The following is a 27,684-nucleotide window of genomic DNA, read 5'->3' as shown; positions in this document are numbered from 1 at the left end:
CATTTAGCTAGAGTTTTCAGGTGTCAGTCTATGAATGAAATTCCATCCTTAGACCTGAAAAATCTCAGCCTTTCCCAGGATTCCATTCTTTAAAGATCCTGTGCCCACCTGTGTCACAGAAAGCCTTTTATCATGACCCAACTCAGTTTGAGAATTCTCAGGAAAATCATGTTTTCTAAATACCCTATTTTAAATTATCAAACTGTCCTTCACTCCTACACTCCAGAGCTCATTTTTCTGCTTTATTTTTCTCCATTACCACCAGCAACTATTCTTGCTATTTTGTTTTATTAACTGCTTATCTGACTCCTTCCACTAGAAAGTAAGCTCATAAGGGCAGGGAGTATTATCTCTTTTGTTCATTGCTGTGTCTGTAACATTTAGAAAGTGCCTGGTACCTGGGAGTTATTCAATAAATACTTTTTGAATGAATTTATTTTGTAAAAAGTCTCAAAGTCGTTAAGACTCACTGGTCTTGTTGGTTGAAGAACAGAGTCCTTTCCCCTCATTATTTAGACTATATCCAACATACACAAGGCTTTGTAACCCCTTGATGTAGTCTTCCTAATTAACATTAGTGCTAGTAACTGAGGTTGTAAGCAAAAGTAAATTCTCCAAAATTAAAAAACGTTTTTAATTAAAAAAAATAAGTTAGCCAAGCCAAAGACAGGGCAATAGACAAGAAAATTTTGGAAGTCGAACTAGGTTTATCTAAGCCAGTGTACACACAGGCAAAAACATCAAGAAGAGATATAGGCCTGGGCAGGGTAAGCAATCTAGGAACATATGAGCATAGTATGCTTGGATTCAGATGTTTTCAAGTCTAAAAAATCCAGGCCAGAGCAGGAATGTAAATTTCATGAGATTGGAGACATAATTGTTTCATTAATCTGGGTACAGTCATATGCCAGAAATAGTGCCTAACACACAGAAATGAAATTTTGTTAGATAACTAACCCATCAACTAAATAGAATTCATGCAGTCATTATAGTCATGCTATACACAAAATTAGTCAGAGAAAAACAAATGTCATATCAATACACTCATATGAGGAATTTAAGATACAAAACAGATGAACATAAGGGAAGGGGAGAAAAATAAGATAAAAACAAGTAGGGTGACAAAACATAAGTAAGATTCTTGAATACAGAGAACAAACAGGGGATTGTTGGAGGGGTTGTGAGAGGGGGATGGGTTAAATGGGCAGGGAGTATTAAGGAAGGCATTTGTTGGGATGAGCACTGGGTGTATATATAGAGGATGAATCACTGGACTCTACTCTTGAAATCATTGTTGTACTATATGCTAACTAACTTGGGTGTAAATAAATAAATAATAAAAAAGTATTGTCATACTGGAAAGTGAAAAATCAAGTTGGGAATTATACCTTTTTGTTCATATGTGTATACATACAAATATCTGGAAAGATACACCAAAATGTCCATGTTGGTAATAACTATCTCTATGCATAGGGCTTAGGGATAATTCTAACTTCTTTTAATTTATCCATATTTGCTACTTTACTAATGACTATTGGCTACACACATTATAAGAATGATTTTTATACTATGTGTATGATATGTGTAAGTATATAATGGTGTTACTGTAAAGATCATTACTCTTGCTTCATTTCAGAACTCCTAACAAAGTTCTAAGAGCTTCAGGTTGCAAAATGCTGAAGGAGTGAGAAGCTCCTCCCATTTCTCACAGCCTCCTCCAACTCCTAGAACACTTCTGACTGCTTCCCAGTCCACAACCACCAGAGAAAAGTATTGTGTTAAGGAGACAGCACCAAAAGGCAAAACAAACGTAAGGATAATAACAGCTGGGGATAGTAGCTGATAGAAAAAGTTCAGCACTCTAACCATGTCCTGAAACTTGGTTCCTATACCTAGTGCTATGTTATGAAATTGTTTGGCATTGTTAAATGGGTTGCTTTTAAATACTAGACCCAGACAGACTCTGCAGCCAGCTCCAGGGAAACAGCTTGGTTTCTTACCAGGAAGGGGAGGAGGAGTCTGGAATTTGACTCATGAAGAATTTTGTTCAATTAGTGCTGCTTAGGATATTGTCACTTCTACTGCACTGAAAGCTGATTACTGACCACACCACGAGGACTCTCTTACCAGTGAAGAAGCAGCGTTGATCAGCTCCTCGACAGGAGACCATGGCAAAGAAGGTGGCAGTGATTGGAGCCGGAGTCAGTGGCCTGGTCTCACTGAAGTGCTGTGTGGATGAGGGACTGGAACCCACTTGCTTTGAGAGGACTGAAGATATTGGAGGGCTGTGGAGGTTCAAAGTAAGTGACATTTTTGTGTTTCTTGAACACATTGTGCTGCTACATTAGTAAAGTAGACTCCAAGGTGCAGTTGGGTGACTCAGTCAGTTGAGTGACCACCTCTTGATTTTGGCTCAGGTCATGCATGATCCCAGGGTCGTGTGATCAATCCCCACATCAGACTCCATGCTGAGCATGGAGCCTGCTTAAGATTCTCTCTCTCTCTCTCTCTGTCTAATAAAATAAACAAAAATAAAAGCAGATTCTGACATTAGCAGCGATCATCCAAAGGGCTCTGTCTGCAAGATGACCAATTAGGGAGAAGCCACAGACATCTAGCACATATGCTTTGCAAGTTCAAACTAAATTTTATGCCCAAATGGAATTTTTAACCTTGGGTTTCTCAAATGCATATAAGACACACCTAGAGGGTTTTTAAGGATACTTAACACCAACCCAGACTTTCTAAAACAAAATCTTCTGAGAAGGGGAAACTGTTTCTTAACAGGAGTCTCCAATGAATCTTATGATTTAGCAAGCAAATTGCACAAATATCAAATAAAAATCATTTCATTCACCTATGTGAACATAATCAAAGCTAATGGTGGAGATGTTGATCCTTATATAAAACAGGTAACTTGCAGAGAGGAAACTGGAAAAACAGCTTGAATCATATTCATTTCTTACTAACAACTGATCGTTAGAAACAGCTTCTCCTGGAACTGGTTCAGTTAGTTGAGTGCCAGACTCCTGATTTTGACTCAAGTCATGATCCCAGGGTCGTGGTATTGAGCCCCACTTTGAGCCCAGTGTCAAGCTCCATGCTGAACATGGAGTCTGCTTAATATTCTGTCTTTCCCTCCTTGTGCTGCTTGCCCTCACCTCTCTCTAAGATAATTAACAAAAAAAGAAAAGAAAAGAAAGAAAGAAAAAGAAAGAAAGGAAGAAAGAAAGAAAGAAAGAAAGGAAGGAAGGAAGGAAGGAAGGAAGGAAGGAAGGAAGGAAGGAAGGAAGGAAGAAACATTATAGCTTTTCCTGAAAGGGTGATATAACAAGGTGGTCATTCCTGTCTTAACCAGGAATTGTATTACTTTTGTTCACTCTAGGTTCCATTTGGGTTTTCCCCCAGCTCCAGGTAGATATTTTTTTAACCTAAAGAAGAAATGTGAAGTTCTAACAAATTTATACTTAGTAGTAAATTTGTCAGTGTCTTATTACCTGATTTGGGACTTAATACCAAAAAGCCAAATGCCCAGGGGCGCCTGGGCAGTTCAGTCAGTTAAGTGGTCAACCGTTGACTTCGGTCGGCTCAGGTCATGATCTCATGGGTTCATGAGTTCAAGCCCTGCATCTGACTCTGTGCTGACAGTGCAGAGCCTGCTTTGGATTCTGTCTCCCACTCTCTCTGTCCCTCCCCTGCTTGCTCTCTCTCAAAATAAACAAAAAATAAACTTCAAAAAAAGTGAAAAAGCCAGATGTCCCTTATTTGATTATCATCAATTTGGTGATAGAAGCTGTGAGAGTTATTTTTAAGTGATCTGTCAAAAATATGACTTGATGAATTCCAAGGAGGTTTCTTTCTGCCCCAAAATATTTTTCCTGCTATCCTAATCCCAGTTGCCAGTGTTTAACATTTCAGAATTAGAGATACTTTCCTATGGGTTACAAAAGTTAGATTAAAATTTGAATTAATTAAACCTTATTAGATATAAAATGGTTAAGTATATAATTCCAGAAGCCTTTAACAGTATCACATTTCAAACCTTTCAAAACTATATCCAATAGAGAAACAATTTTCTCAACCCAAAGAAGACAAATAATCTCTGCAGTGTGAAATATACAGTATGCAAAATATCCCGAGTGAGTGAGGCCACGTGAGGGTCTTGATTACCAACAGCCTGGATTGCCAAAGGGAGGAGGCACTGCAAAGGATGCTGGGAGATGCCACACCCACTCCCAAGGAAGCTTCGCCTCTTCATTACTCTACCATCAAGGACCAATTTCGAAAATAGTTTATTCCTTAAGTTCTATGTTTACACATAATCTTTCTAAGATCACCTAATATATTTAGTGCTGACAAGTAAAAACAAAATTTAAGACTCGTTGCCCCATGCCCAGCTTGGAGGGTGCTGAATTTTTCCAAAAGGTTTTCTGGCACCCCTTAGTGGCAGCCTTGCAACATGGGCAGGGTGCGTAATTAACCTATTTTTAGCACGTTTCCAGCAATGGAAAAGTAACTGTCCATGCATCGTCTTATTTTTTTTTTCTTCATAATCCTAAAAAGCAATTTTGGGGAGCAAGACTTCCTGTTCCCTCAAAAGTCGTTCTAACTGGACTAAGCATCAAATTGACATAAGGCAGAGTAATAACAGGAGAAAATCAAATGTAATAGACATTCCTGAGGAATCCACATAGACATAGAAATTCCAAAGACAGTCAGGGAAAATAAGGTAAACATGTCATTCTGAACTAAGAAGACGCGGGTGGGGTTCTGGGACTTTAAAGGAAAGGTATGCACTTGACAAGGCAATTATAAGAGTAGATGCTTGCTCTACCATTCAGATGGGTCACTCAGATCACATTTATCTCTGTTAATAAACCTTATTCTGAAAAAGCCTTCAATTTAGATTCTTCTCTAAGGTAAAGGGAGGACAAAAGTTTCTCTTGAGCCTATAGGGTCTCAAGTGCCTTCTGCTCAAAGTAATCCACATGCCCAAGTGGCACTTTGGGAGAACAGGGTCTGTCCTGAGCTCCTTCAGTAGGTATTATGATTATCCTCATGGACGTATGAAGAAGTTGAATTTTGTAATGAACAATTTGTCCAGGGGAACACAGGTAATGGGAAAAGCACAAAAGTGAAGGTCTATAAGATTTCTGAGCCTGCACACTTAATAATCTTGCTGAAGTGTTGAGAGACAAAAGCATGGTCTGCCTTTAGCCACTAACCTCTTCCGCCTCCTTCATTGTTCCTGATAACTGTGTTCACAGGAAAGTTACCAATATACACCGCGTTTTTGTTTTTGTTTTTGTTTTCCTTAACATTTGGTTATAAAGATATCTTTTCCCAGCTACATATACTCAATTGTTTTAATCTTCATATAATAGTCTTTAAATGTCTCTTCATCCTTCCTTTAGATTCAGTCTGAAATATCACTTTCTCTCTTAAAATATAACTCACACAAAATCCAATATTCCAAGCCAATTTCTTTTTACAACATATATATTTTTTGAGAACCAAAGAGGTGTTGGTACTGCTGTAGACAATGGGGATGAATCCCTTTGAAGGATTTATGATCAATTGGTCTAACAGTTGCCCACCATGACTTATGCTTCAGTAGGCCTGGATAGTCTACATTTGCTAAAACAATTTAATGTTGCATTAGCTTTTTCTGCATTTGCAAAGTTAAAGCTATCATTCATATAATTATTTTCATATGAATTATCTCATTTTATACTTACAATACTCTCTTACATTATCTGTTACTAATTTCAACTTAAATATAAGAAAACCAAGGGTAAGTGGCTTGCCCATAGTGCCTAATAAATAGTAGGTGTTAGAACTAGCCACAATATTGAGATTAAATATATAGTTTCTCCATCATGCTTTGTCTCACATAACTCCAATCATTTATACCAATGATTATTCCAAAAATGGTTCTATTTGAACTATCCAGGCCACTTACAAAACTGAATTTTTTTAATGTTTATTTATTTTTGAGAGAGAGAGAGAGAGAGAGACAGAGTGTGAGCAAGGGAGGGGCAGAGAGAGAAGACACAGAATCCAAAGCAGGCTCTAAGCCCTGAGCTGTCAGCACAGAGCCCAGCTTGATCTCACAAACCACGAGGTCATGACCTGAGTCAAATCGACACTCAACCAACTGAGCCAGCTAGGCGCCCCTGAAACTGAATTGTTAATTCTATTTATAAGAATTCACATTTGTGCATGTCACACTGCATTTAGTTGGTTATCCTTGGTCAAGAAATGTTTATTTGAAATTTCAATTCTGTCTGTTCTTATTGAGCTCTTTCGGTTCTATGCCTTGATTATACACAAATTTGATCACCTGTACTTGTCTCCATCAATGTTGTTGACTTAAATGTTAAAAATAGGAGCATAAAAATATGAAACAGACACCTGGGACATCACCAAATGGAACTTCCCAGGTGGTACCATCTATCTCTACACTGACCTGAACATGCACTCTTCTCTATCTTTCTTGTGCTCCACAGACTCTCTTTTGTTTCTATTGGCTTCTTCTTTTTAGCAGCACATTCTGTTCACTTGAAGTTTAACACTATACAGGATTAATGTAGGGGCAGAAAAGTTTTCCCATCTTCCCTTCTAGGTTCTTTGGCTGGTCTCATAATTTAATTGATATATTACAGCAACAGATCTAATAATTTAATTGATATATGACAGAGTAACAGGGGGAAAAGAAACAAATATTTAGTAACATGTATATCTCTTGTATACCTGGAAGAGACTCAGGAAAACTGAGTAACTCCCCAAAATGGCCATCATCTTAAATACTATTTTTAGCTAAAGACAAGAGATGTTGAGGTGAGGAGTCAGTTCTAGGAGGTAACCAGGAAAAGCAGTAAGTAAGAGTAAGTTTGTTGTGTAGATTAAAGTCATTGCCTTCTTCTTTGATAAGAGTTTCTAGAGATTGATGCATCCCCTTTATCCTGGTACAGCAAGGGAGACACCCTTACAAGTGGAGATTTCGCTTGTGCAAGTAAATATCTCTAACAAAAGGGTAACTTCTGCTCTATTTTCAAAGCCTCACCTATGTCAACTCTTTCTTAAAAATTAACCAGTTTAAAATAATCCCCATGTCAAACAGACATATTCTAGGGTGGCAAATTCTACTCCTCTTGGTTCATTCTACACTGAATGAATGGCCATTTCCTCTCCAGAAGAGATAGCTGCCTTTCCTTTGTTTTACTTCAAGGCATTCTCTTAAGTAAATTTATCCCAAGAATCTCTCACAGTGTAATTCAATATAACCTGGGTTTTTGTATCTTGCTGCCCATTTAATGCAATCAAATTTAACATGTTAGATATTTGTAAACCTCTAGTTAGTGAAATATAAAATACTATGAATGTGTCTCAATTAAGTCTGTTCACCAGTAGTTCAAGATATACATTGGTTAGCACTGCTAGGAATTTACCCAAGGGATATAGGAGTGCTGATGCATAGGAGCACATGCACCCCAGTGTTCATAGCAGCACTCTCAATAGCCAAACCATGGAAAGAGCCTAAGTGTCCATCAACGGACAAATGGATCAAGAAGATGTGGTTTATCTATACGATGCAATACTGCATGGCAATGAGAAAGAATGCTATCTGGCCATGTGTAACAACATGAATGGACCTTGAGGGTGTTATGCTGAGCGAAATAAGTCAGGCAGAGAAGGACAAATACCATATGTTTGCACATATAGGAGGATTAGGAAGAATTTAGTGGAGGACCATGGGGGAGAAGAAGGGGGGAAATAGTGGGGGAGAGGGAGACAAACCATGAGAGACTCGAATGCTGAGAACAAATTGAGGACTGATGGGTGTGGGGGGGAGGGGGAGATGGGCATGGAGGAGGGCACTTGTGGGGATGAGCACTGGGTGTTATATGGAAACCAACTTGACAATAAACTATTTGTAAAAACAACAACAAGATATACATTGGTTAACTTGCCACAATATTTTAAAAGAAGTAATGTTGGCAGGTGATAGAACAGAAAACAGTTTATAGCATGCTACTCACAAAACCATTTACTCATTCCTTCTATGCTACTGACTGTCCATTTTAGTATCATTAAGCCCTATTTGGAGTGATGGAAAAATGCTTCTAATTACATACTCTTTATTCTTTCACCAAGCATATAACTGATCTCGTACCATGTCCCAGGCATTACTAGGTACCGTTAACCTTAAAAGTAAAAAACTATCAGTTATTTTACCAACAAAAGATAAGCTTATTCAGGAATAAAAGTGAATTGCAGTCTGGGACAAACAAGCTGTGGCAAAACTGTAGGAAATCCAGGGAATGAAGTAAAGGAATGTTTTTTAAAGGAGAAAAAGTGGTAAGTTGGGAAGGCTGTTATAAACTAAAACCCCATTGGAGTAAACTTGAGGTTTGAGGTATGGTAGCTTCTCGTTAGCTGAGCTGTTGTCCAATGGGGTGAGAAAAGTGTCTCTTCCTCCAAATGGAAGAGTAAAGTAGTGTCCCTGTGCAAGGTCAAGTCCATCTCTTCCTGTTGGGTCTGCAGTTGACTATGACTGGTAGGGCTAAAACCTCCCAATTCCATTTTAGTGAGATTTTCTGTTATTAATTTTCACAGTATGAAACATGCACAAATGCATAGTCCCTGCAGGCTAAGGGCTTATAGTTCAGAAGGGGAAATACTAAAGAAAATCCCTATCAGTGTGCAATTTTATAAGGGCCGTTACTCTAAGTATTATGGAAAGAACCTCATTCGGTAGAGAAGAGGGCAGCCTTCCTACAGTATGAGATGCTTCATTTGTCTTGATAATAAGCAGAGATCATGCCTGTGTCATAGAATGAATGGCATGTGCAAAAGTACAGAAGTCTGAGAAATCTGACACACTTAGAGAAGATAAAGTCACTTGGTGTGTCTAGAACAAAGGATGCAGATGGGTGGGTAGAAATTGATGAGGCTGGAGAGAATGGTCAGGGTCTCATCATGAGGAACATGTGTCCTATGCCAACAAGTATACTCTTTACCCTGAAGACAGTAAAAAATGTGGGCAATATTGGGGTCAGGTAGTTTAAAAATGGGAGTCACTAACAGTGAGCAAAGACAGAGATCTAGGGAGGTACCAACCTAATAGAGGGATAGCAGAATGCAGTGACAATCTAATAAAGATGGTGGCTCCCAATGTTCATGTGCCTAAGAATTAGTTTGGGAGCACGTCCTTTTTTATTTTTTAAGTTTATTTATTTATTTATTTTGAGAGAGGAGAGAGAGAGCATGAGCATGGGAGGAGAAGAGAGAGAGGGAGAGAATCCCAAGCATTGATTTGAGGCTCCAACTCACAAACTGTGAGGTCATGACCTGAGTGGAAACCAAGAGGCCAATGATTAATAGACTGAGCCACCCAGCCACATGAGCTGGGAAGCACTTCTTAAATACAGATGAATGGACCCAAACCAGACCTACTCAAACTTTATGTTTTTCAAAGCTCCCCTAAGTCTTCTAATGCAATAGTCCAGTAAATGGCCTTGGGAACCATAATTTTAAGACAAGAACATAAAATAGTTTCAGTCATATTCATATCAGACAATGGAGCAGATAGATGTAAGTTCTACCAGAAAAATCAAAAATTTGGAATGGTAGAAATTTTCAAAGAAATATAATTTTATTATTTCCAATTGCTTAGAGCAACTAGCCATATATTTACTGGTCAAGGTCAATATGATAATGTTTCACAATGAAAATGACTAACTTGAACCCAAAAAAAGACTAATGTATAAGTTTTTGTAATTCACATTTATAATAAGTTGAATCTAGTTTCACTATGTAAGTTTGCTCCCTCTAGTAGGTTAAATAATACCGTTAAAATTTTCCTCAAAATTAGATTGCTTTTTGTAACCTTTTTATTTTTACAGAGTGAAAGATAAACTTCAGTCCCATCTATGACAAAAAGGTCATAAACTCTAAATCAGTGCTGTCTGAACTAATTTGATTTTGCTGTATAGCCTTCTGACATTCAGAAAATTCTGTATTAGGAAAATACTTTATCATACTATCATTTATCTGAAACAGGTAAATTGTTGCAAATTCTGTCTGCTGGGAAATTCAGACGAACAGTATTTGTGCTTAAGTATCATTTTTAGGCACTGTTTCTATTTTAAATAAATATGAGTTATGTTTATCTGTTTTTGAAAGCTGTGTCTCCCTGTCTTTGTCTTGGTTGAGAGGAAAGCTTCTCGCTTTATTCGGTCTCCGCTTTTCCATCCCCAAAGCCCAAATGCCTTTTTTTTTTCCAACGTAATAACAAACTCCCTGGAGATAGAAACTCTGTGTCTTATTTGCATTTGGTTCCTAACTCCAAGCTCAGAGCCTGGACAGGAAAGATACTTGATAGGTATTTGTTTATTAACAAGAATCATTCTCCCATTTCAACCTCAGCAAAACCAGTTTTACCCGGATTTGTCTAAACACGTAAACATCTACTTCAGCCAACACAGAGGAAGCCAACATAGAAACAAAGCTTTTTTTAACAGCTGTATACCAATCAACCATAAAAAAGATTATTACTTGATCTTCAGGGAAAAAATTGTGATGTTATCATCAATTGCTGACAATTACACCAGTAAAACTCCCAGAGGAGAATCTTGCTCTGGTTCTGAAACTACTGTAGGGGTTCAGATATCAGAAGCAGTCCTTCTCGTGATTCCAGAGTCCCTTACAATTGACCTGACAGAGGAGCTAACCACATTGGAAAGCCACTTTATTGCCACAGGAAAAAAACTACCATGTTGGTTATACTATAACAATCTTAGCTTAGCTTTTTGAAGACTATGACTAGTTTAGTGAGATTAATCCTCATGATCTATAATAATAGCAATCGAGGCAGACATGTGTTGGACACTTATTTAGTCAGGTATTGTGCTAAACACCACCTAATCTCAGCCTGATAACAGTTTATCAATGTTGGAATTGTTAACAAACCCCAAATTACAGGAGAAAATGAGGAAACTGACTTATATAACTTGCCCATAGCTATACAGCCATTAATGGTGGTAGAATCAGGCTATCAATCCAGTTTGGTCTCAGAGCTCTCACATTTACTTTGTGCCACTTATAAAATTATCTGATCTTGAGGAAAAAATAATTGGTATCTCTTTGCTTCATGAAATACAGTTGACCCTTGAAGAGCAGGGGGATTGGGACACTGACTCCCAAACAGTAAAAAATCCGTGTATAAACGTTGGCTCCTCCTTTGGGGTGCTTGGGCGGCTCAGTCAGTTAAGCATCCAACTCTTGATTTCAGCTCAGGTCATGATCTCACAGGTTCCTGAGTTCAAGCCCCACATCAGGTTCCTTACATTGACAGTGAGGAGCCTACTTGGGATTCTGCCTCTCCTATACATACTCTCTCTCTCAAAATAAATAAATACACCTTAAAACAAACTTTTTTGCTCCCCTAGAACATAACTACGAATAGCCTACTGTCGACCAGAAGCCTTACCAATAACATAGTCAATTTGATAGGGAAAAATCTGTTATAAGATGGCCAACAGGACTGATAAGGAAATACTTATCCCTGACCAAAGGCTCTCCCTGCCAGGTTCTTCTTCCCACCCTGCTTGTCACATGCATTAATGAGGAATGTGGAAGTAACAGGCTATAAATTATTCCCTCTGTAGATGCTTTGAGCTCAGACCTTCGGAGAATGATCTCCTCTGAGCCTACTGGTGTAAGATAAACCTCCTCCCTTCCAAGATCTCTGAGTGCCACTTGGTTCTTCTGCCAGGTGGCCCAGACTGGATTCTGCAACACATTAACATATATTTTGTATGTTATATGTATTATATACTGTATTCTTACACTAAAGCAAGCTAGAGAAAAGAAAATATTATTAAGAAAATTAGAAGTACTATACTATAAAACACCTAGGTATAAGTGGACCCTTGCAGTTCAAACCTATGTTGTTCAAGGGTCAACTGCACTTCCAAGTTTGAGAATTTGGTTGGATAAGAAAGTCAGACATTTAGTCTCACCAAGGACATTGTATTCGACCACGTTGAAACATCCAGAAGTATCAGTTTGACCCTAGTCTTATACAATTTGAGGCTAGTGTTTGAAAATTTAAATACCATGATTTATTAATCCAGAGTTTGGGGTCATTGTATCTTTGTGTATGACACAGAAACCACTTCATATTCTTACGCAAATTCCCTTGGCATTCAAACACTTACATACAGTTAACATCACACCAAACTCTAATCTCCTAGAAAGCTGGCTGACCCCACAGTGACCAGCTTTTATCAAGCCACTTGAAACTGAAACATCGGTACAATCTGAGCCTTGACCCTGGACTAGGAGAGTTAGACACATTGGTCATGTTCAGTAAGGCATTTGGCTCCTGGTCTGTGGTAGGCATGAATGGATGGATGGATGGATCGATGGATGGATGGATGAATGAGAAGGAGAGAATCAAGGAATGTGTGAAGCAGATGGATCCTTAGAAATGTAAACTTATTTAGCAAGCATTCTGCATACCACTCTTAAATGACATGGTCTGAGCACAAACGTTGTTTTACCTTTGGTAACTCATACTGGTACTGATAATCCTGAAATTAGGACACAGTGAGACCACTGCATATAAATAGCTTTGCTGATAAAAGAGGAAAGAACCCATGGTTTATTCTTTTTTAAGTCTTTGAAATCAAATACAACCTCTTGTGCAGAAAGCTCAGGTGTGATGGTGAATGTGCCTGTGTCGGTAATCTTGCTGTGAGGAAAGCTACCCTCGGGGCCTTTCATACACTGCAGTGAACAGGGAGCTGTAATCGACAGCTTGGCTGAAGCTTGTAGCTTCCTTAATAACACAGACAACGGGCACTTGCGTGGCTCAGTCAGTGAAGCGCCAACTTCAGCTCAGGTCATGATCTCAGGGTTCATGAGTTCGAGCCCTGTGTTGGACTCTGTCCTGACAGCTCAGAGCCTGGAGCCTGCTTTAGATTCTGTCTCCCTCTCTCTCTGCCCCTCCCCAGCTCACACTTTGTCTCTCTCTCTCTCTCTCCCAAAAATAAACATTAAAAAGAAATTTTAAAAAAGTAAAAAATTTTAAAATAGCACTATTGAGCATCTAGTACATCCCCACTTTATAGATGAAAAGACTGAACCTCACTGCACTGGTGGGTCTAGGCCACACAGTCTAAAGAGAGATGTGTCTAACTCCAAAGACTAGATTCCTTCAGCTAGTTCAGGCTGCCTCTTTCAATGCTGCCCACAAACTAAGAAGCCTTGATCTAAAGGTTTGGCAGGAAAAGTAATAATTTTTCCTGAATAATGATGAGAGAGAAACATGCACAGTTGATTTATTATGGTGGCAGGATTAGAGTTGAGTATTTACTTGCCTTTATTTGTTATTCTGTGGAAACTACAGAATGCTGTTTGTGAATCATTGAGTAATTTACTCCAATGAGCTTATGAGTTCCTGCAACTTTTCCATTTCATTACATTGCATCCCAATGTTGAGTCATAATAGCAACTACTATTTGCCTAGATGATGCCTTAGCCTGCAGAAGCATTAATTGAGGACTTCCTGGGTGGTGCCACTTAAATTTTCTTGTGCACATCTCTTTCATAACATGCTAATTTCAGGGACATTGAATCACCACACGTAGTTCTTATGTAATTTAACATAAAGAGCATTATCAGTATGCACAGCGCTTAGAGGAAATTATAAACTCAACCATAGCACATGCTGCCTCCATAAGTATACTGGCTAAGATTTAATTTCAAGTCGAAGATTTGATTGATGCTTCTGCTGTTCACTTTTATCCCTTGAGGAGGGTTGATTTGCGTAAGGTGTAAAATGAAGGTGGGCTGTTCAAGTTAAGATGTGAAAACTACCTGCTCCCAGAAGTATTCATTTTAGTGGAAATTCCCCGGTATACTTTCTGACCAGTATCCCAGAGTTTATTGGTTTCTAAAGAGGTGGAAGGTGGGGCTAGCCTCCCTGGGAGGAGGTCCGGAATGGGGCTATTTGTCACAGTGGCTGGCATTTAATAGGTAGAGGGTTGCCCAATATCCTGCAGAGTGACAAAAGGAGGATTGTCCCCACTTCCAATCCACCAGTGGCAGTAGCCCCTCCAGTGAAAAACACTGGAGGACCCCATCAAGGCCCTATCACACTGGAGGATGGAGCACATATGCTGCACCTCAGCACACAGACACTGCAGTCCCTCTTACAGCAGTGAAAGAGGATCACATAGCCCAAGGGCTAGACTCGGAAGAAGAGTAGAACACCAAGGGGTCGTTTTAAATGCAACATGATTATCACTGTTTTCGGTTTGATTCTTCAGGAATATGTTGAAGACGGCCGAGCAAGTATCTATCAATCTGTCATCACCAACACCAGCAAAGAAATGTCCTGTTTCAGTGACTTTCCAATGCCTGAAGACTTTCCGAACTTCCTGCACAATTCTAAGCTCCTGGAATATTTCAGGATCTTTGCCAGAAAGTTTGATCTTCTAAAATATATTCAGTTTCAGGTATTGTATTTTTGGGGGAATGGTTTTCTCTACTGGGTTCAACCCACATTTAAATAGAGAAGTTACTCTGGTAATTAAGAAAAAGAAATATGTACGAAAGAAGCTCACAGCTCTCCGTTCATTTCATAAGCCTATAGAATCTATTTTTGGTGTTGGGGTGGGGGGCATGGTACATTGTCTGGCAACATAAGGCTGGATGGGTCATTTTTAGATACAATTAGAACTACCTTTCCTGTGTTCCCTCAAAAACAATAAACAAGCAAAAACCCATATTCTCACTATACATGCTGAATTTTTATCAATAACCTACACTCTGAAAACTAGTAACTGTGCTTAGGAAATAAAATTAAATTATATTAACTGTGAGTAGAGCTTATTTTCTTGTAACACATCTCATTTTCTCAGTAATTTCAGTTTTAGTCCAGGTTTATATTATATTAATTCATAGTAGCTGAATTCTATATTTGTAAATACCATGAAAATGTATCTGATGTAGTTTTCCCCAATTCCTGACAAAACCATTCTATGACTAACAAAATTTTTTGTACCAGAAGCTTTAGTAGGTCTTTGCCCATTTGACAATCAATTTATTTAACAGATATATTGCCCTCTTATATTGTTATTTATATTATGTGTTCTTTAAAAGGTCATGTTAAAGTTGCAAGGGAGCTGTTTCTTTTGTTTCTTGTGTTACTGTTGTTGGATTCCTGGAGATTAGAGAGGGGTTAGGAACACTCATTTCCATTGTTAGTCTCTTGGTACATGCTGTAAAATATTAGGGCTCCACTCAATCTGTAAAAGCTCTTTTGCATTTCTAACAGCCTCCTGAGTTGTCCTGAAGGTGTTAGTTCTCAAAGCATATTTTTAGTAGCAATAACCCACAGTATTTTAGCTAATGTACCACCCTAAACTGCAAATCTGAAATCTTTACTCTTAGCCAACAATACCCAGACACTTTATAGTACATTCACAAACTTTATACTAATAGTACATATAGTGAAAGTGGAACAGCTTCAAAAATTGCCAACCCAGCATTTTAAAAAATATTTGAAAATTTGGAAAGCATGCACATGGGACTTAAATACTTGTAAGCAAGAGAAGCATGCCATGACTCTAGAACTAAGAAAAACTTTGCCTCCACTTGACATTGTTTCTTAAACACCAAAATTGTATAACCTTTATGTGCACTTTTACAAATTCATAGACCTCCAGTGAACTACATTTTAAAAAAAATTAATGGGGGTGCCTGGGTGGCTCAGTCGGTTAAGCATCTTAATTTCAGCTCAGGTCATGATCTCATGGTTCGTAAGTTTGAGTCCCACGTCAGGCTCTGTGCTGACAGTGCAGAACCTGCCTGGGATTTTCTCTCTTTCTCTCTCTCAAAAATAAACTTGTAAAAAAGGAGTTTCTATTAAAAAATTAATGAACACAAATTATTTAATCCAAATGAGATCATGACCTATATTACTAACATGGTGTCCTTTGTTTTAAAAATAATAAATATGAACAGCTACCATTCATGGGATGCCGACAATGTGCTAGACGCTATCTATGCAAAATGCTTCACATGAGATACCTTCTCTAATACAGAGTCTGCACAGAGGCAGACACAAAAAAGATTCTTAATAAATACTGACTGTGTGCTCACTTGAATAACAAATATGTGTTTTATATCTTGCCCAGGACTTGTCTTTCTTTTATGTGTCTCTCTCAAGTCCTTATTTAGTCCTTAACAGACAAGTTTCCACTGCTGAGTCAGGCCTCTTGTGCAAAGGACCACGTCCTTGGTAGCTCCTTCCCAAAGAAGAATGAGAAGGGGACACTTAGCAGTCTCTGTCTTAAGTGACTTGAAATGGATTCAAATGAAACTGAGAGGAGTCTACCCATCCCCACTCTGTTATGCCAGAGCAATGCTCAATGATGCTTTCTCTGTGTTCGTCCAAGACAACTGTCCTCAGTGTGAAAAAACACCCAGATTTCTCATCCTCTGGCGAATGGGAGGTTGTTACCGAGAGCAACAGCAAGAAGCAAAGTGCTGTCTTTGATGCGGTTATGGTTTGCAGCGGCCATCACATCCTCCCTCACATCCCACTGGAGTCCTTTCCAGGTGAGGCCTACAGGGATTCCCAGCTTTTCGGAGCAGGTCTTGTTGGGGAGGAAAATTATTTCTCTACCCTTCCACATTCGTTTGGCTCGTCTACGAGTTAAATTGACATGAGACAGAGTAATAGGAAAAAATTTAATTTAATTACACACATAGAGACTCCATAAGGATATGAGGCCCACAGGCAGTCAGGCAAATGAGGCTTATGTGCCATTCTGAGCTAAAGAGAAGGGAGCAGGGGTTGGGGACTTCAAAGGGAAGGAAGTTGTTTCACTGAAAGGTGAAAAAGCAAACTACTGTTTGCTAGACCATCCAGAAACAATGGGACACAGAGAGGAATTTTAACAAACAGACTTTGCTAAGTTCCTTCTTGTCTCCCTAGTTCATATTATACAGTAGTTATTTACAGAGACAGCTCCCTTCCGGGAGCAGCTCCTCTGTATAAATTATTTTAGGCAGTTGAGGGAAGTCAACGGTTTTTCTGAGCCTTCTGCTTCTTAAAAATTATTAGCCTAAAATAATTCCCTNTTATTTACAGAGACAGCTCCCTTCCGGGAGCAGCTCCTCTGTATAAATTATTTTAGGCAGTTGAGGGAAGTGAAAGGTTTTTCTGAGCCTCTGCTTCTTAAAAATTATTAGCCTAAAATAATTCCCATGCCAAGGAGACACATTTCGAGGTGATGAATCTGGCTGCCCGACAGTGTCCAGGGATTTCATATGCAGGTTAGATTGACAGGAAAAATTAGCAACTGCAACTGGACATAATATTAAGATCTTGATAGAACTAGAAAGATGAAAGGCTCCACACACGTCATCTTTGTTCCTTTGACCTTTTTGGGTCTCCATGACACAAGGACTTCAGCCAACTTCCTCCAAAGTCACTAAATCTTCCCTGGAATTTCAGAGAACTTTCCCCCAAAATTGGTTCTCCATTGGAGAGGCCCTTAGATCCATGTGTCTATCTTGGGCTTTCTCTATCCTACCAAACACTGCGACTTTGTTATATCCTTGGAGACTTTTCCTCAGAGCCACGTCTATAGACAGTATTATTGAGGAGATTTCCTGGCAATAGGTGCTCCTACAGGACATTGATGGACACAGAGAGCATGAAGGAGAGGAATGCAGTCAATGGAACCCCACAGCCTTCTGTCCTGGTACCTCACAGGCCCTTCTTTCAGAGAGCATACTTCCTTCTTGGGGCCCTCATGGTCCCAAAATACAGTGGTTCACAGTCCAGGTCTCACACTCAAACCACCTGTGGAGCTTCTAACATCCTAATGACCCCCAAAAGTTCAACTGGTATAAGGTAGGCCTAGATCAATGAAGTGTTGCTCCACTGATTTTAATATACAGCCAGGCCTGAGATCTTCTACCCTAAAGCAATGATTCTCAAACAGAATCACCTGGTGGGCTTTTAAAATCACAACTTGCTAGGCTCCTCTGGTATTTCCAGCTCCGTAGATAAGGTGTCATGAAGTTGAGAATTTGCATTTCCAACAAGTTTCCAGGTTCCAGCTGATAATGCTGGCCAAAGGACCACACTTTGAAAACCAATTACATAAAGTTTCTTGCAAACAACCCACCATCAAAGACAAATACTTTAATAAAGTCATATTTTCCTGAGAAAGACAAAGAGAGACTTGTCTTCAAAAAGGTTTGTCCAGTGAGTTCCTGACTTACCACAACGTAGAAACCATCCTTCTATATCTAAGTGCCTGTTTTTAGTCTATTTTGGTTTTTGTTTGCTTTTGCAAAATAAGGATAATAAATATTATTCTAATTATTATACAATTATAAGAATAGCACTTCACAATATGTCATATAACATTTTAAAACATACATGTGCTAGGCAATATTAAAGTGTCACTATACAATCCAAAATAGGATAGAGGAACTTGGGTAGTCCATTGAGCATCCGACTCTGGCTCAGGTCATGATCTCACTGTTCATGGATTTGAGCCCTGTATCAGCCTGCATTAACAGTGTGAAGCCTGCTTGGAATTCTTTGTGCTCCCAGGCTTTCTCTCTCTCCCTCCCTCTCCCTCCCTCTCTCTCAAAAATATTTAAAAAATAATAATAAACTTAAAAAATAACATAATGAGTAGTTAGAAGCCAGCATCTGACTCTGCTCTATTCATTGAAGCCATTTGTTTATTTTCTAATAAATATATATGCTGCAGTCTCTAAAATCAACTCTTTAGTCCTGTGCCAGCACAGAAATGACAGCATTTCTTATATACTTTACACTTTGAGTCTGTCAATCTGTCTTGCCATTGCAACTCCCTTATGAGGGGAAGAGGCAAAACAAATAATTGACCCCGGAAAAGAAAAGTTGAAAATGCACTTTTACTGAAATATACATCATTCATGGATTTCTCTCTTCTTCCCCTGAAGGTATTGAGAAGTTCAAAGGCCAGTATTTCCATAGCCGCCAGTACAAGCACTCCGAGGGATTTGAGGGGAAACACATTCTGGTGATTGGACTAGGAAACTCAGCCTCAGATATTGCCGTGGAGCTGAGTAAGAAAGCTGCTCAGGTGCGATGTTCTCTGCTTATCTTGTACCATGGAGGGGAGGAAGGAGGAGGGACATATTGGAAAATCCCAGTCACATAACCAAAGTTCCATTACTCATTAACTGGTTGGTTAGTTGGTTCCTACAGTGTGGTATCATTAAAAAAATCTGGTAGTCAGGAAGCCAAGGTTTACCTCCCAGCCCTGCCATTAATCGACCATCTAACTCAGAGGGAGTCTTACTTCTCTGAGGCATATATGTGATGTATCACCTACACAGTAGTTTCCTCCCCAAAGAGACAATGCCCTGATTTCAACAGCATTCCTTTTTGCTTACTAGGTTTTTATCAGCACCAGACATGGTTCCTGGGTCATGAGCCGTATCTCCAAAGATGGCTATCCTTGGGACATGGTGTTTCACACCCGGTTTAGCTCCATGCTCCGAAATGTCCTGCCACAAACAATTCGAAAATGGATGATGGAACAGCAGATGAATCAGTGGTTCAACCATGAAAATTATGGCCTTGAGCCTCAAAACAAGTAGAGTTATTTTGTTTTTTCATGGTATACTCATTGGTAAGCAAAGGTGTTAGAGATGCCTCTTTGTAAAGAGCCAAATTGCTAACATGGTATTTCAAACTACAGCCTAACAGTATAGGTATTATAGAGATTCCAGGATTTGAATTCCAAATTTGTTCTGTATGCCTTTTAAAAAGTAAATGCTTAAAGAGAAGAAGTAGAAAATATTATGAACTTTTTTATGGTTGAGTAATATTCTGTTGTGTATATATACCACATCTTTGTGTCCATTCATCTGTCAGTGGACAATTAGGTTGCTTCCGTATTTTGGTTATTGTGAATCATATTGCAATGAACATGGGGTGCATATATTTTTTCAAATTAGTGTTTTCATTTTTCACCCAATAGTGGAATTACTGAATCATGTGATAATTTTATTTTTAATTTTTTTGAGGAAAATCCATAATGTTTTCCACCATGGATGCACCAATTTGCATTCCCACTAACACTGTATTAGGGTTCCTTTTTCTCCACATTCTCACCAACACTTACTGTTTCTTGTGTTTTCAATTTTAGTCATTCTGACAGGTATAAAATGATATCCTCTTGGGGTTCTACTTTGTCTAGTAATTAGTGATGTTGAGTATATTTTCAAGTGGCTGTTGACCATCTATCTGTCTTTTTTTGGAAAAACATCTATTCAGGTCTTCTGCCCATTTTTTTAAATTACTCAGTCATAAAAAAGAATGAAATCTTGGCATTTGTAACAACATGGATGGACTTAGAGAATATAGTGCTAAATGAAATAAGTCAGTCAGAGAAAGACAAATGCCATTTGATTTCACTCATGTGTGGAATTTAAGAAAGAAAACAAACCAAAAAACTAGGCTCGAATACAGAGAACAAACTGGTGGTCACCAGAGGGGAGGGGAGTGGCTGGATGGATGGATGTAATAGACCAAAGAGATTAAGAGTACACTTATCTTGAGGAGTACTGAGAAATGTGTCAAAATGTTGAATTGCTATATTGTACATCTGAAATGAATATAACACTGTATGTTAATTATACTTAGATAATAAATTTTAAAAAAGGAAAAGGATTTATAATGAACTGCTCTAGAAGCAGAACTAGGATCATGGGAAGAACTTCCTAATACCCAAAGCTGTCTAACATTGGAAAAGGCTGCCTTTTTTTTTTTTTTTTTTTTAATTTCTGACCGTTCTGGAGGCTGGGAAGTCTAACATCAAGGTCCCAGTGGATTCAGTTTCTGGTGAGAGCTTTCTTCCTAATTGGCAGATAGCTGCCTCCTCACTGTATGCTCACGTGAAGGAGAGAAAAGAGAGCTAGTTCTTTTATGCCTCTTTTTATAAGGTCTCTAATCCTATTGGATCAGGGCCCCACCCTTATTACCCCATTCCACCTTAATTACCTTCTCTCTCCTCTCTCTCTCTGTTTCAGGAGTAAACTTAGTGATTTACCCCTTATGTATAACACCCAGTGCTCATCCCAACAAGGCCCCTCCTTAATGCCCATAAGCCCATCCTCCCACTCACCCACCACCCCTACAGCAATCCCCTGTTCTCTATATTTAAGAGTCTCTTATGGTTTGCCTCCCTCTCTGTTTTTATCTTACTTTTCTTTCTCTTTCCCTATGTTCATCTGTTTTGTTTCTTAAATTCCACATAGAAGTGAAATCATATATTTATCTGTCTCTGATTGACTTATTTCACTTAGCATAATACATTCTAGTGTCATCCACATTGTTGTAAAGGGCAAGATTTCATTCTTTTTGATTGCTGAGTAAAATTTCATCCTCCATATATATCACATCTTCTATACTCATTCATCAGTTGATGGACATTTGGACTCTTTCCATAATTTGGCTATTGTTGATAGTGCTGCCATAAACATTAGGGTGCATGTGTCCCTTTGAATCAACATTTTTGCATTCTTTGGATAAATACCTAGTAGTGTAATTGTTGGATCATAGGATAGTTCTATTTCTAATTTTTTGAGGAAATTCCACACTGTTTTCCGAAGTGGCTGCACCAGTTTGCATTCCCACCAGTAGTGCAAAAGGGCTCCCTTTTCTCCATATCCTTGCCAACATCTGTTGTTTCCTGAGTTGTTAATTTTAGCCATTTTGACAGGTGTGAGTTAGTAGCTCATTGTGGCTTTGATTTTTATTTCCCTAATGAGTGATGTTGAACATCTTTTCATGTGTCTGTTAGCCATCTGGATGTCTTCTTTGAGAAAGTATCTGTTCATGTCTTCTGCCCTTTTCTTCACTGGATTATTTGGTTTCTTTTGTGTGTTAAGTTTGGTATACTCTTTATAGTTGTTAGATGCTACCCTATTATCCAATATGTCACTTGCAAATATCTTCTCCTATTCCATCAGTTGCCTTGGAAAAGGCTGCTTTAGGAAATTGAGACCTTCCTTTCAGAAGGGTGCGGTGGGACATGTGTCCCAAATCCTCCATGTGAATTAATGCTTTGTTAACTCAGTATACCATAAGGGTTATTCCTATGAGCAGCTTTTGAGAACATGTTCACTATCTCTTTGCCAAAAAATAAATCTCTATTGAGTTCAAAGTCATATATCACTGATCTTACAAACACGAGTAAACCTTATGAATGTTTGTTTTTCTTTAGTGATAACAGGCTCCTTCCCTTTAAAAAAAATACAGAAATGGGTGCCTGGGAAGTTCAGTTGGTTAAACATTCCTTCTTTCTTTTTTTAACTGTACTTATTTGAGAGAGACAGAGAGAGAATACAAGAAGGGCAGGGTCAGAGAAACAGGGGGACAGAGGCTCTGAAGCAGGCTTTGTGCTGAGAGCAGAAAGCTTGACATAGGGCTCAAACTCACAACAGACTGAATCACCCCAGTGCCCCCACATCCAGCTCTTGATCTGAGCTTTGATATTGCTCTCAGCTCTGATCTTGATCTCAGGGTTGTGAGTTCAAGCCCTGCATTGAACTCCATGCTGGGTGTGAAGCCTACTTTAAAAAATATACACAAAACAGAAGAGCTTCGGAATCTTTCAACAAACGCCATATGACTGCTCAGTTCTGATATTTGATACATGTAGCATGTATTTTCTTATATTAAAAAATGGTTCTCAAATCTACAAAAAGGGATTCCAGAAATACATCCATACTTTATCATGCATGGTATCACACGCAAAGACTCCATGGATATTTGGAATGAAAAATATCCCCAAACTTCATCTTATACATTAATTATAATACTAATCCCTTAATAAAGTTTCAAAACTAATGGGACTTTAACTAAATTTTCCTTTCTTACTTTATGATCAGATAGAGATTAAATGGAACAGCATGATAATTAAAGGCAGATAACATAAAACAATGATGGAAATATCAATGGGATAATAATTACTGGAATATTCAGGGATTGACACTCATATTTTGTTTAAGTCCCTAGGGATGCCACCTTTTTTTGAAATGTCTTTCACCCACATCACTTACATGCATTCCCTTCTTTGTCGAGGGAAAGATTTGTGACATAAGAATAAAGTCATCAAGATAGTAAGGTTTGGAGTAGACCAACTCATCAAGTTAGAAAGTTTTATGGATAGGAGCACCTGGGTGGCCCAGTCAGTTGAGTGACTGACTCTTGATTTTGCCTCCATTCGTGATCTCACAGTTCTGAGATCCAGTCCCACATAAAGTTCTGTGCTGAGTGTAGAGACTTTGTCTTCCCCTCCTTCTCCTCCTCTCTTTTAAAAAAATAAAGTTTTCTGGATATTTGAGATACCTCTTTATTTGAAGAGCCAACCCCATAAAATATCAAGAGAGTTCCAAGATTCCTTATTAAATGTTCCTTCTGAATGTTTTCCTCTGGGTGTTTCAGATATCTTATGAAAGAACCTGTAATAAATGATGATCTTCCAAGTCGTATACTCTATGGAGCCATCAAAGTGAAACCGAGAGTGAAAGAGCTCACAGAAACTTCAGCAATCTTTGAAGATGGAACGGTGGAGAAGGATATTGATGTCATTGTCTTTGCAACAGGATATGCTTTCTCTTTTCCCTTCCTTGAAGATTCACTTGTTAAAGTAGAGGATAATATGGTCTCACTGTATAAATACATGTTCCCTCCTCACTTGGAGAAGTCAACTCTGGCATGCATTGGTCTCATCCAGCCCCTAGGCTCCATTTTCCCAACTGTTGAACTTCAAGCTCGCTGGGCAACCAGAGTTTTCAAAGGTATGTGAGGGGGCAAGTGAGGGACTGAGGGTTTTACAGGTGATGGAATTTGATCAGTAGTAAGTTTAGACAAGGAGGTTGCCAGTAAGAATGTTGCCAAACTTGGACTGCCCTCATGAGATTATCATCCTAAAAAGTTAGTGGAGAATTTTCAAAGTAACAAATACAGAGATAGAATAATAATAAAGATCTGCAATTATCCTTTTTAAAATATTAGAAAGTTCAGAGAATTTCAATTGTCATAAAGCTGAGTATGTATTATCCTTTCCTGGAATCATGAGAGAATAGGTGAGAAGGAAAAGATCTAAGACTCCTGGTTTTACCTAGATGATGTTTATAAATTCCTCTGAATACATGCAAATCAAAAGACCCATGGTCTTCTGCACATCAGCTCCAAATTAAGTCAATACATTAAGAAATTCAATCTCACAGATCCTTACAAATTTATTAAAGGTCTTGAAAAGTTTCTAAGTATCTGTATAGCCTCTTGCATTCCTCCCTGACCCCAGAGTTTAATTCGACTCAACCAAAACTCACTGAATACTTAGCCTTTTGCTGAAACCTGGTGGAACAGAAAGCAATATAATTTTTATTATTTGAGAGAGAGAGAGAGAGAGAGCAGACAACTGGGGAAAAGGGGCAGCAGGAGAGAGAATCTTAAGCAGGCTCCATGCTCAACATGAAGCCCATTGATTCCATGACCCTGAAATCATGACCTGAGCTGAAATCAAGAGTCAGATGCTCAATTTAGCCACACAGGCACCCCTAGAGAGCAATTTAAACAGATCATTTCTACATACTAGACAAATGCTTTGGTAGAGGAATGCGTGGAGGGCATGAGAAGAAGATAAAGAGTGTTTAGCAGCAACAGAGTGGGATAAAGGAGGGCATGTGGTCAAGGAAAACTTCCTAGATGACCAGGTTTCTCAGGCGCAGAAGAGGGAATCACTTGAGCCAGATCACAGAGGCATGATGGATATAGAGAATTACCAGCTGTTTGTTGTTCCCAGAATCTGACATATGAGGCAGAGAGGGGTGAGAGATTATTCTTTCTGGAGAAGGGCCCAGGACACAGGAGCCTTGAAGGGCATGCTAAGAATGTTACAATATAAAACATAGAGCATCTCTTTCCAAATCTTGCTACATGTAAAAATCATAAGCCTTCCTGTTCTTCAGGCTCACATTCCTTCTCCAGCCACTTCTCTTACACTNTAGATGACCAGGTTTCTCAGGCGCAGAAGAGGGAATCACTTGAGCCAGATCACAGAGGCATGATGGATATAGAGAATTACCAGCTGTTTGTTTTTCCCAGAATCTGACATATGAGGCAGAGAGGGGTGAGAGATTATTCTTTCTGGAGAAGGGCCCAGGACACAGGAGCCTTGAAGGGCATGCTAAGAATGTTACAATATAAAACATAGAGCATCTCTTTCCAAATCTTGCTACATGTAAAAATCATAAGCCTTCCTGTTCTTCAGGCTCACATTCCTTCTCCAGCCACTTCTTTACTCCCTCCACCTCAGAGTTCACGCAGTAGCCTGTGCTCCCCTTATGGGCAGCATCACATAGCACTCAAGAAGAGCAGCACACCCCAAAGTTCAACACAGCAGCCCTGACTGGCCTAACAGGGGTAAATGGCCAGAGTTTAATGGTAGGAATCAACTACTAGATAAATAAGGATATTGAACCAAACCCACTACTCAAACCAGTCTTTTGTTTCTAGGTTTGTGTACCTTGCCCTCGGAGAGAACTATGATGGCAGACATTATCAAGAGGAGTGAAAAAAGAATAGATCTGTAAGAATTTGTTTCTACTTCTTTACATAGAACAGTGTTTCTCAAAGTATAGCGATCTGACTACCCACTAGAACCACCTAGCTGTCTCGTAAACACTTCCTGGGTCATGGCCTGGACCAACTGAAGCAAAACCTCTGGATGAGACTGGAAATCTGTATTTCTATGTTCTCCTTAAGTAATTCTTATACATATTAGTTTAAGAACCAGCTACATAAAGCTAGACCTTTTACCAAATCAGGACACTTTTCCTGGACTTAATTTTATTCCAGCTTTGTGTGATGCCAGTGTTCAATTCTATATCTTCTCAGGCTGCTCATTCTCTGTCGTTAGAGAGGCAGTGATGGTGATGATGGCCTGAGTGTCTCTTGAAGGTTAGCTATGGGGTGTACTATCAAAAAATTTTAAAAGCAGTTGGTGTGAAGCGAAAGTTCAAAGAAGCATGCTTTGTGAAAATGTAGAATGGGGTTTGATAGTGATCAAGCACCCTTGGACAGTTAACTTGGTAGAACATCACACATAGGGGTTTTCTCATGGCCAAATTCTAATTAATCTAACAGTTACTGTGCATCTATTATATGCCAGCAAGTTTGCCAAGTACTTTAATAAGTTAACAAGCAAATATTAAGAATTTTTTTCTGTGCAAGACACTGAGCTCAGTTTTCATCTTCATGAATCTTTGCAGCAATCCTGATTAATTTGTACTTGCCTGGAGAAATGAAGCTACTCACTAAGGGTCAAGTAATAACCTTGTTTATAAACCTTGTCACCTTCCTAGAACTTCCATAACTTCATGCCTATTTCTTTCACGGCCTACTCTCCATCTGAGATTTGGGCCTTCTCATAGGATAAGCTCATACCTTCCACCAGAGATTTATTCAAAACTCATTTATTCATTCACTCATCCCTTCTTTCTTTCAACAGCTATCAGACATCTACTTAGTCCTTATGTAACTTATAACATTTTGTGAATCTGCCCTCTTTACATTCTTCATTAAGGTTTGGGAAAAGTCAGAGCCAGACACTGCAGACCAATTACATCGACTACTTGGATGAGCTCGCTTCAGAGATAGGTGCAAAGCCAGATCTCCTGTCTCTCCTGCTTAAAGATCCCACATTGGCTGTGAAGCTTTATTTCGGACCCTGCAACTCCTACCAGTACCGCCTCACTGGGCCCGGGCAGTGGAAAGGAGCCCGAAGTGCCATCGTCACCCAGAAACAGAGGATACTGAAGCCTTTAAAGACACGGGCACTAACAGCTTCATCTAATTTCCCAGTTCCCTTCTTGTTGAAAATCCTGGCACTTCTTGCTATTGTTTTGGCCTTTTTTTTCCAGCTTCAGTGGTTCTAATCTGTCAGAGTAAAGATTCTGACTTTACTGTCAGTCAGCTCTTCTTTAAAAAAAAAAAAAAACTAAAAGAAAAAATATTAAATCTAGATTCTATGTATCAGAGTTGAGAGGAACAGAGATATGGTTGTAGAGAATTAGCAGAATTAGGTCCATGTAAAATACAGAAATGGCATCATGAAATTTCTTTGCCATTCCACCCTTTCCTCAAGTTCACCAGACTCTCCAAAAAAAAAAACAAATAACACTGGCTGTGTACATAGTGCTGCCAGCCTTTACATAACAGAGTTGTATGGAAAACAACAAAAACACACAGAATGAAAAGCAATCCCCACGGTTTAAAACATGGGAAAATTTCAACAGTGACTAATTTAAACCCCTGTGAGATGCTTTTACTAGTCTTCTTACCAAGACTGTATTTGGCAACAAAGTCCTTGCATGTTAGGTCATGCTCCATTTGTTTAGTGGAGAGTCACTCAAAAATCCTGGAGACAAAAAATGAGAGGATAGACTCAAAAAACGACACCAATGATGTGACAGACTTCTAGTGCCTCCTGTTGAAAGCTAAGCCAATAGCCACATTTCTAATATTTTGACATAAACACTGCTGTAAAAATAAAAATAAACATGCCAAAATAGCTATAT

The 27,684-nt window shown here is 38.9% G+C and overlaps 1 protein-coding gene across 1 annotated transcript; it reads left to right on the top strand.

Moving 5' to 3' along the window:
* The first annotated feature begins 2,165 nt into the window (after positions 1-2,165).
* Positions 2,166-27,042, top strand: FMO2 (flavin containing dimethylaniline monoxygenase 2). Its single transcript, XM_077780637.1, has 8 exons — positions 2,166-2,300; positions 14,340-14,528; positions 16,473-16,635; positions 19,027-19,169; positions 19,486-19,685; positions 23,543-23,898; positions 25,622-25,694; positions 26,691-27,042. The coding sequence occupies exons 1-8, from the start codon at positions 2,169-2,171 to the stop codon at positions 27,040-27,042; spliced, it is 1,608 nt and encodes a 535-aa protein (XP_077636763.1). The 5' UTR covers positions 2,166-2,168.
* The last annotated feature ends 642 nt before the right edge of the window (positions 27,043-27,684 follow it).

The sequence above is a fragment of the Crocuta crocuta genome, unplaced genomic scaffold (assembly GCF_008692635.1).
Source record: "Crocuta crocuta isolate KB4526 unplaced genomic scaffold, BGI_CrCroc_1.0 scaffold661, whole genome shotgun sequence".
Classification (NCBI taxonomy): domain Eukaryota; kingdom Metazoa; phylum Chordata; class Mammalia; order Carnivora; family Hyaenidae; genus Crocuta; species Crocuta crocuta.
This window is presented reverse-complemented; position numbering and strand designations above follow the sequence as displayed.

Coding starts and splice junctions, on each gene's coding strand:
- FMO2 (XM_077780637.1), top strand. CDS start 2,169: ATGGCAAAGAAGGTGGCAGTGATTGGAGCCGGAGTCAGTGGCCTGGTC. Junction 23,899..25,621: donor GGCAACCAGAGTTTTCAAAG/GTATGTGAGGGG, acceptor TTTTGTTTCTAG/GTTTGTGTACCTTGCCCTCG. Junction 25,695..26,690: donor AGTGAAAAAAGAATAGATCT/GTAAGAATTTGT, acceptor TTCTTCATTAAG/GTTTGGGAAAAGTCAGAGCC.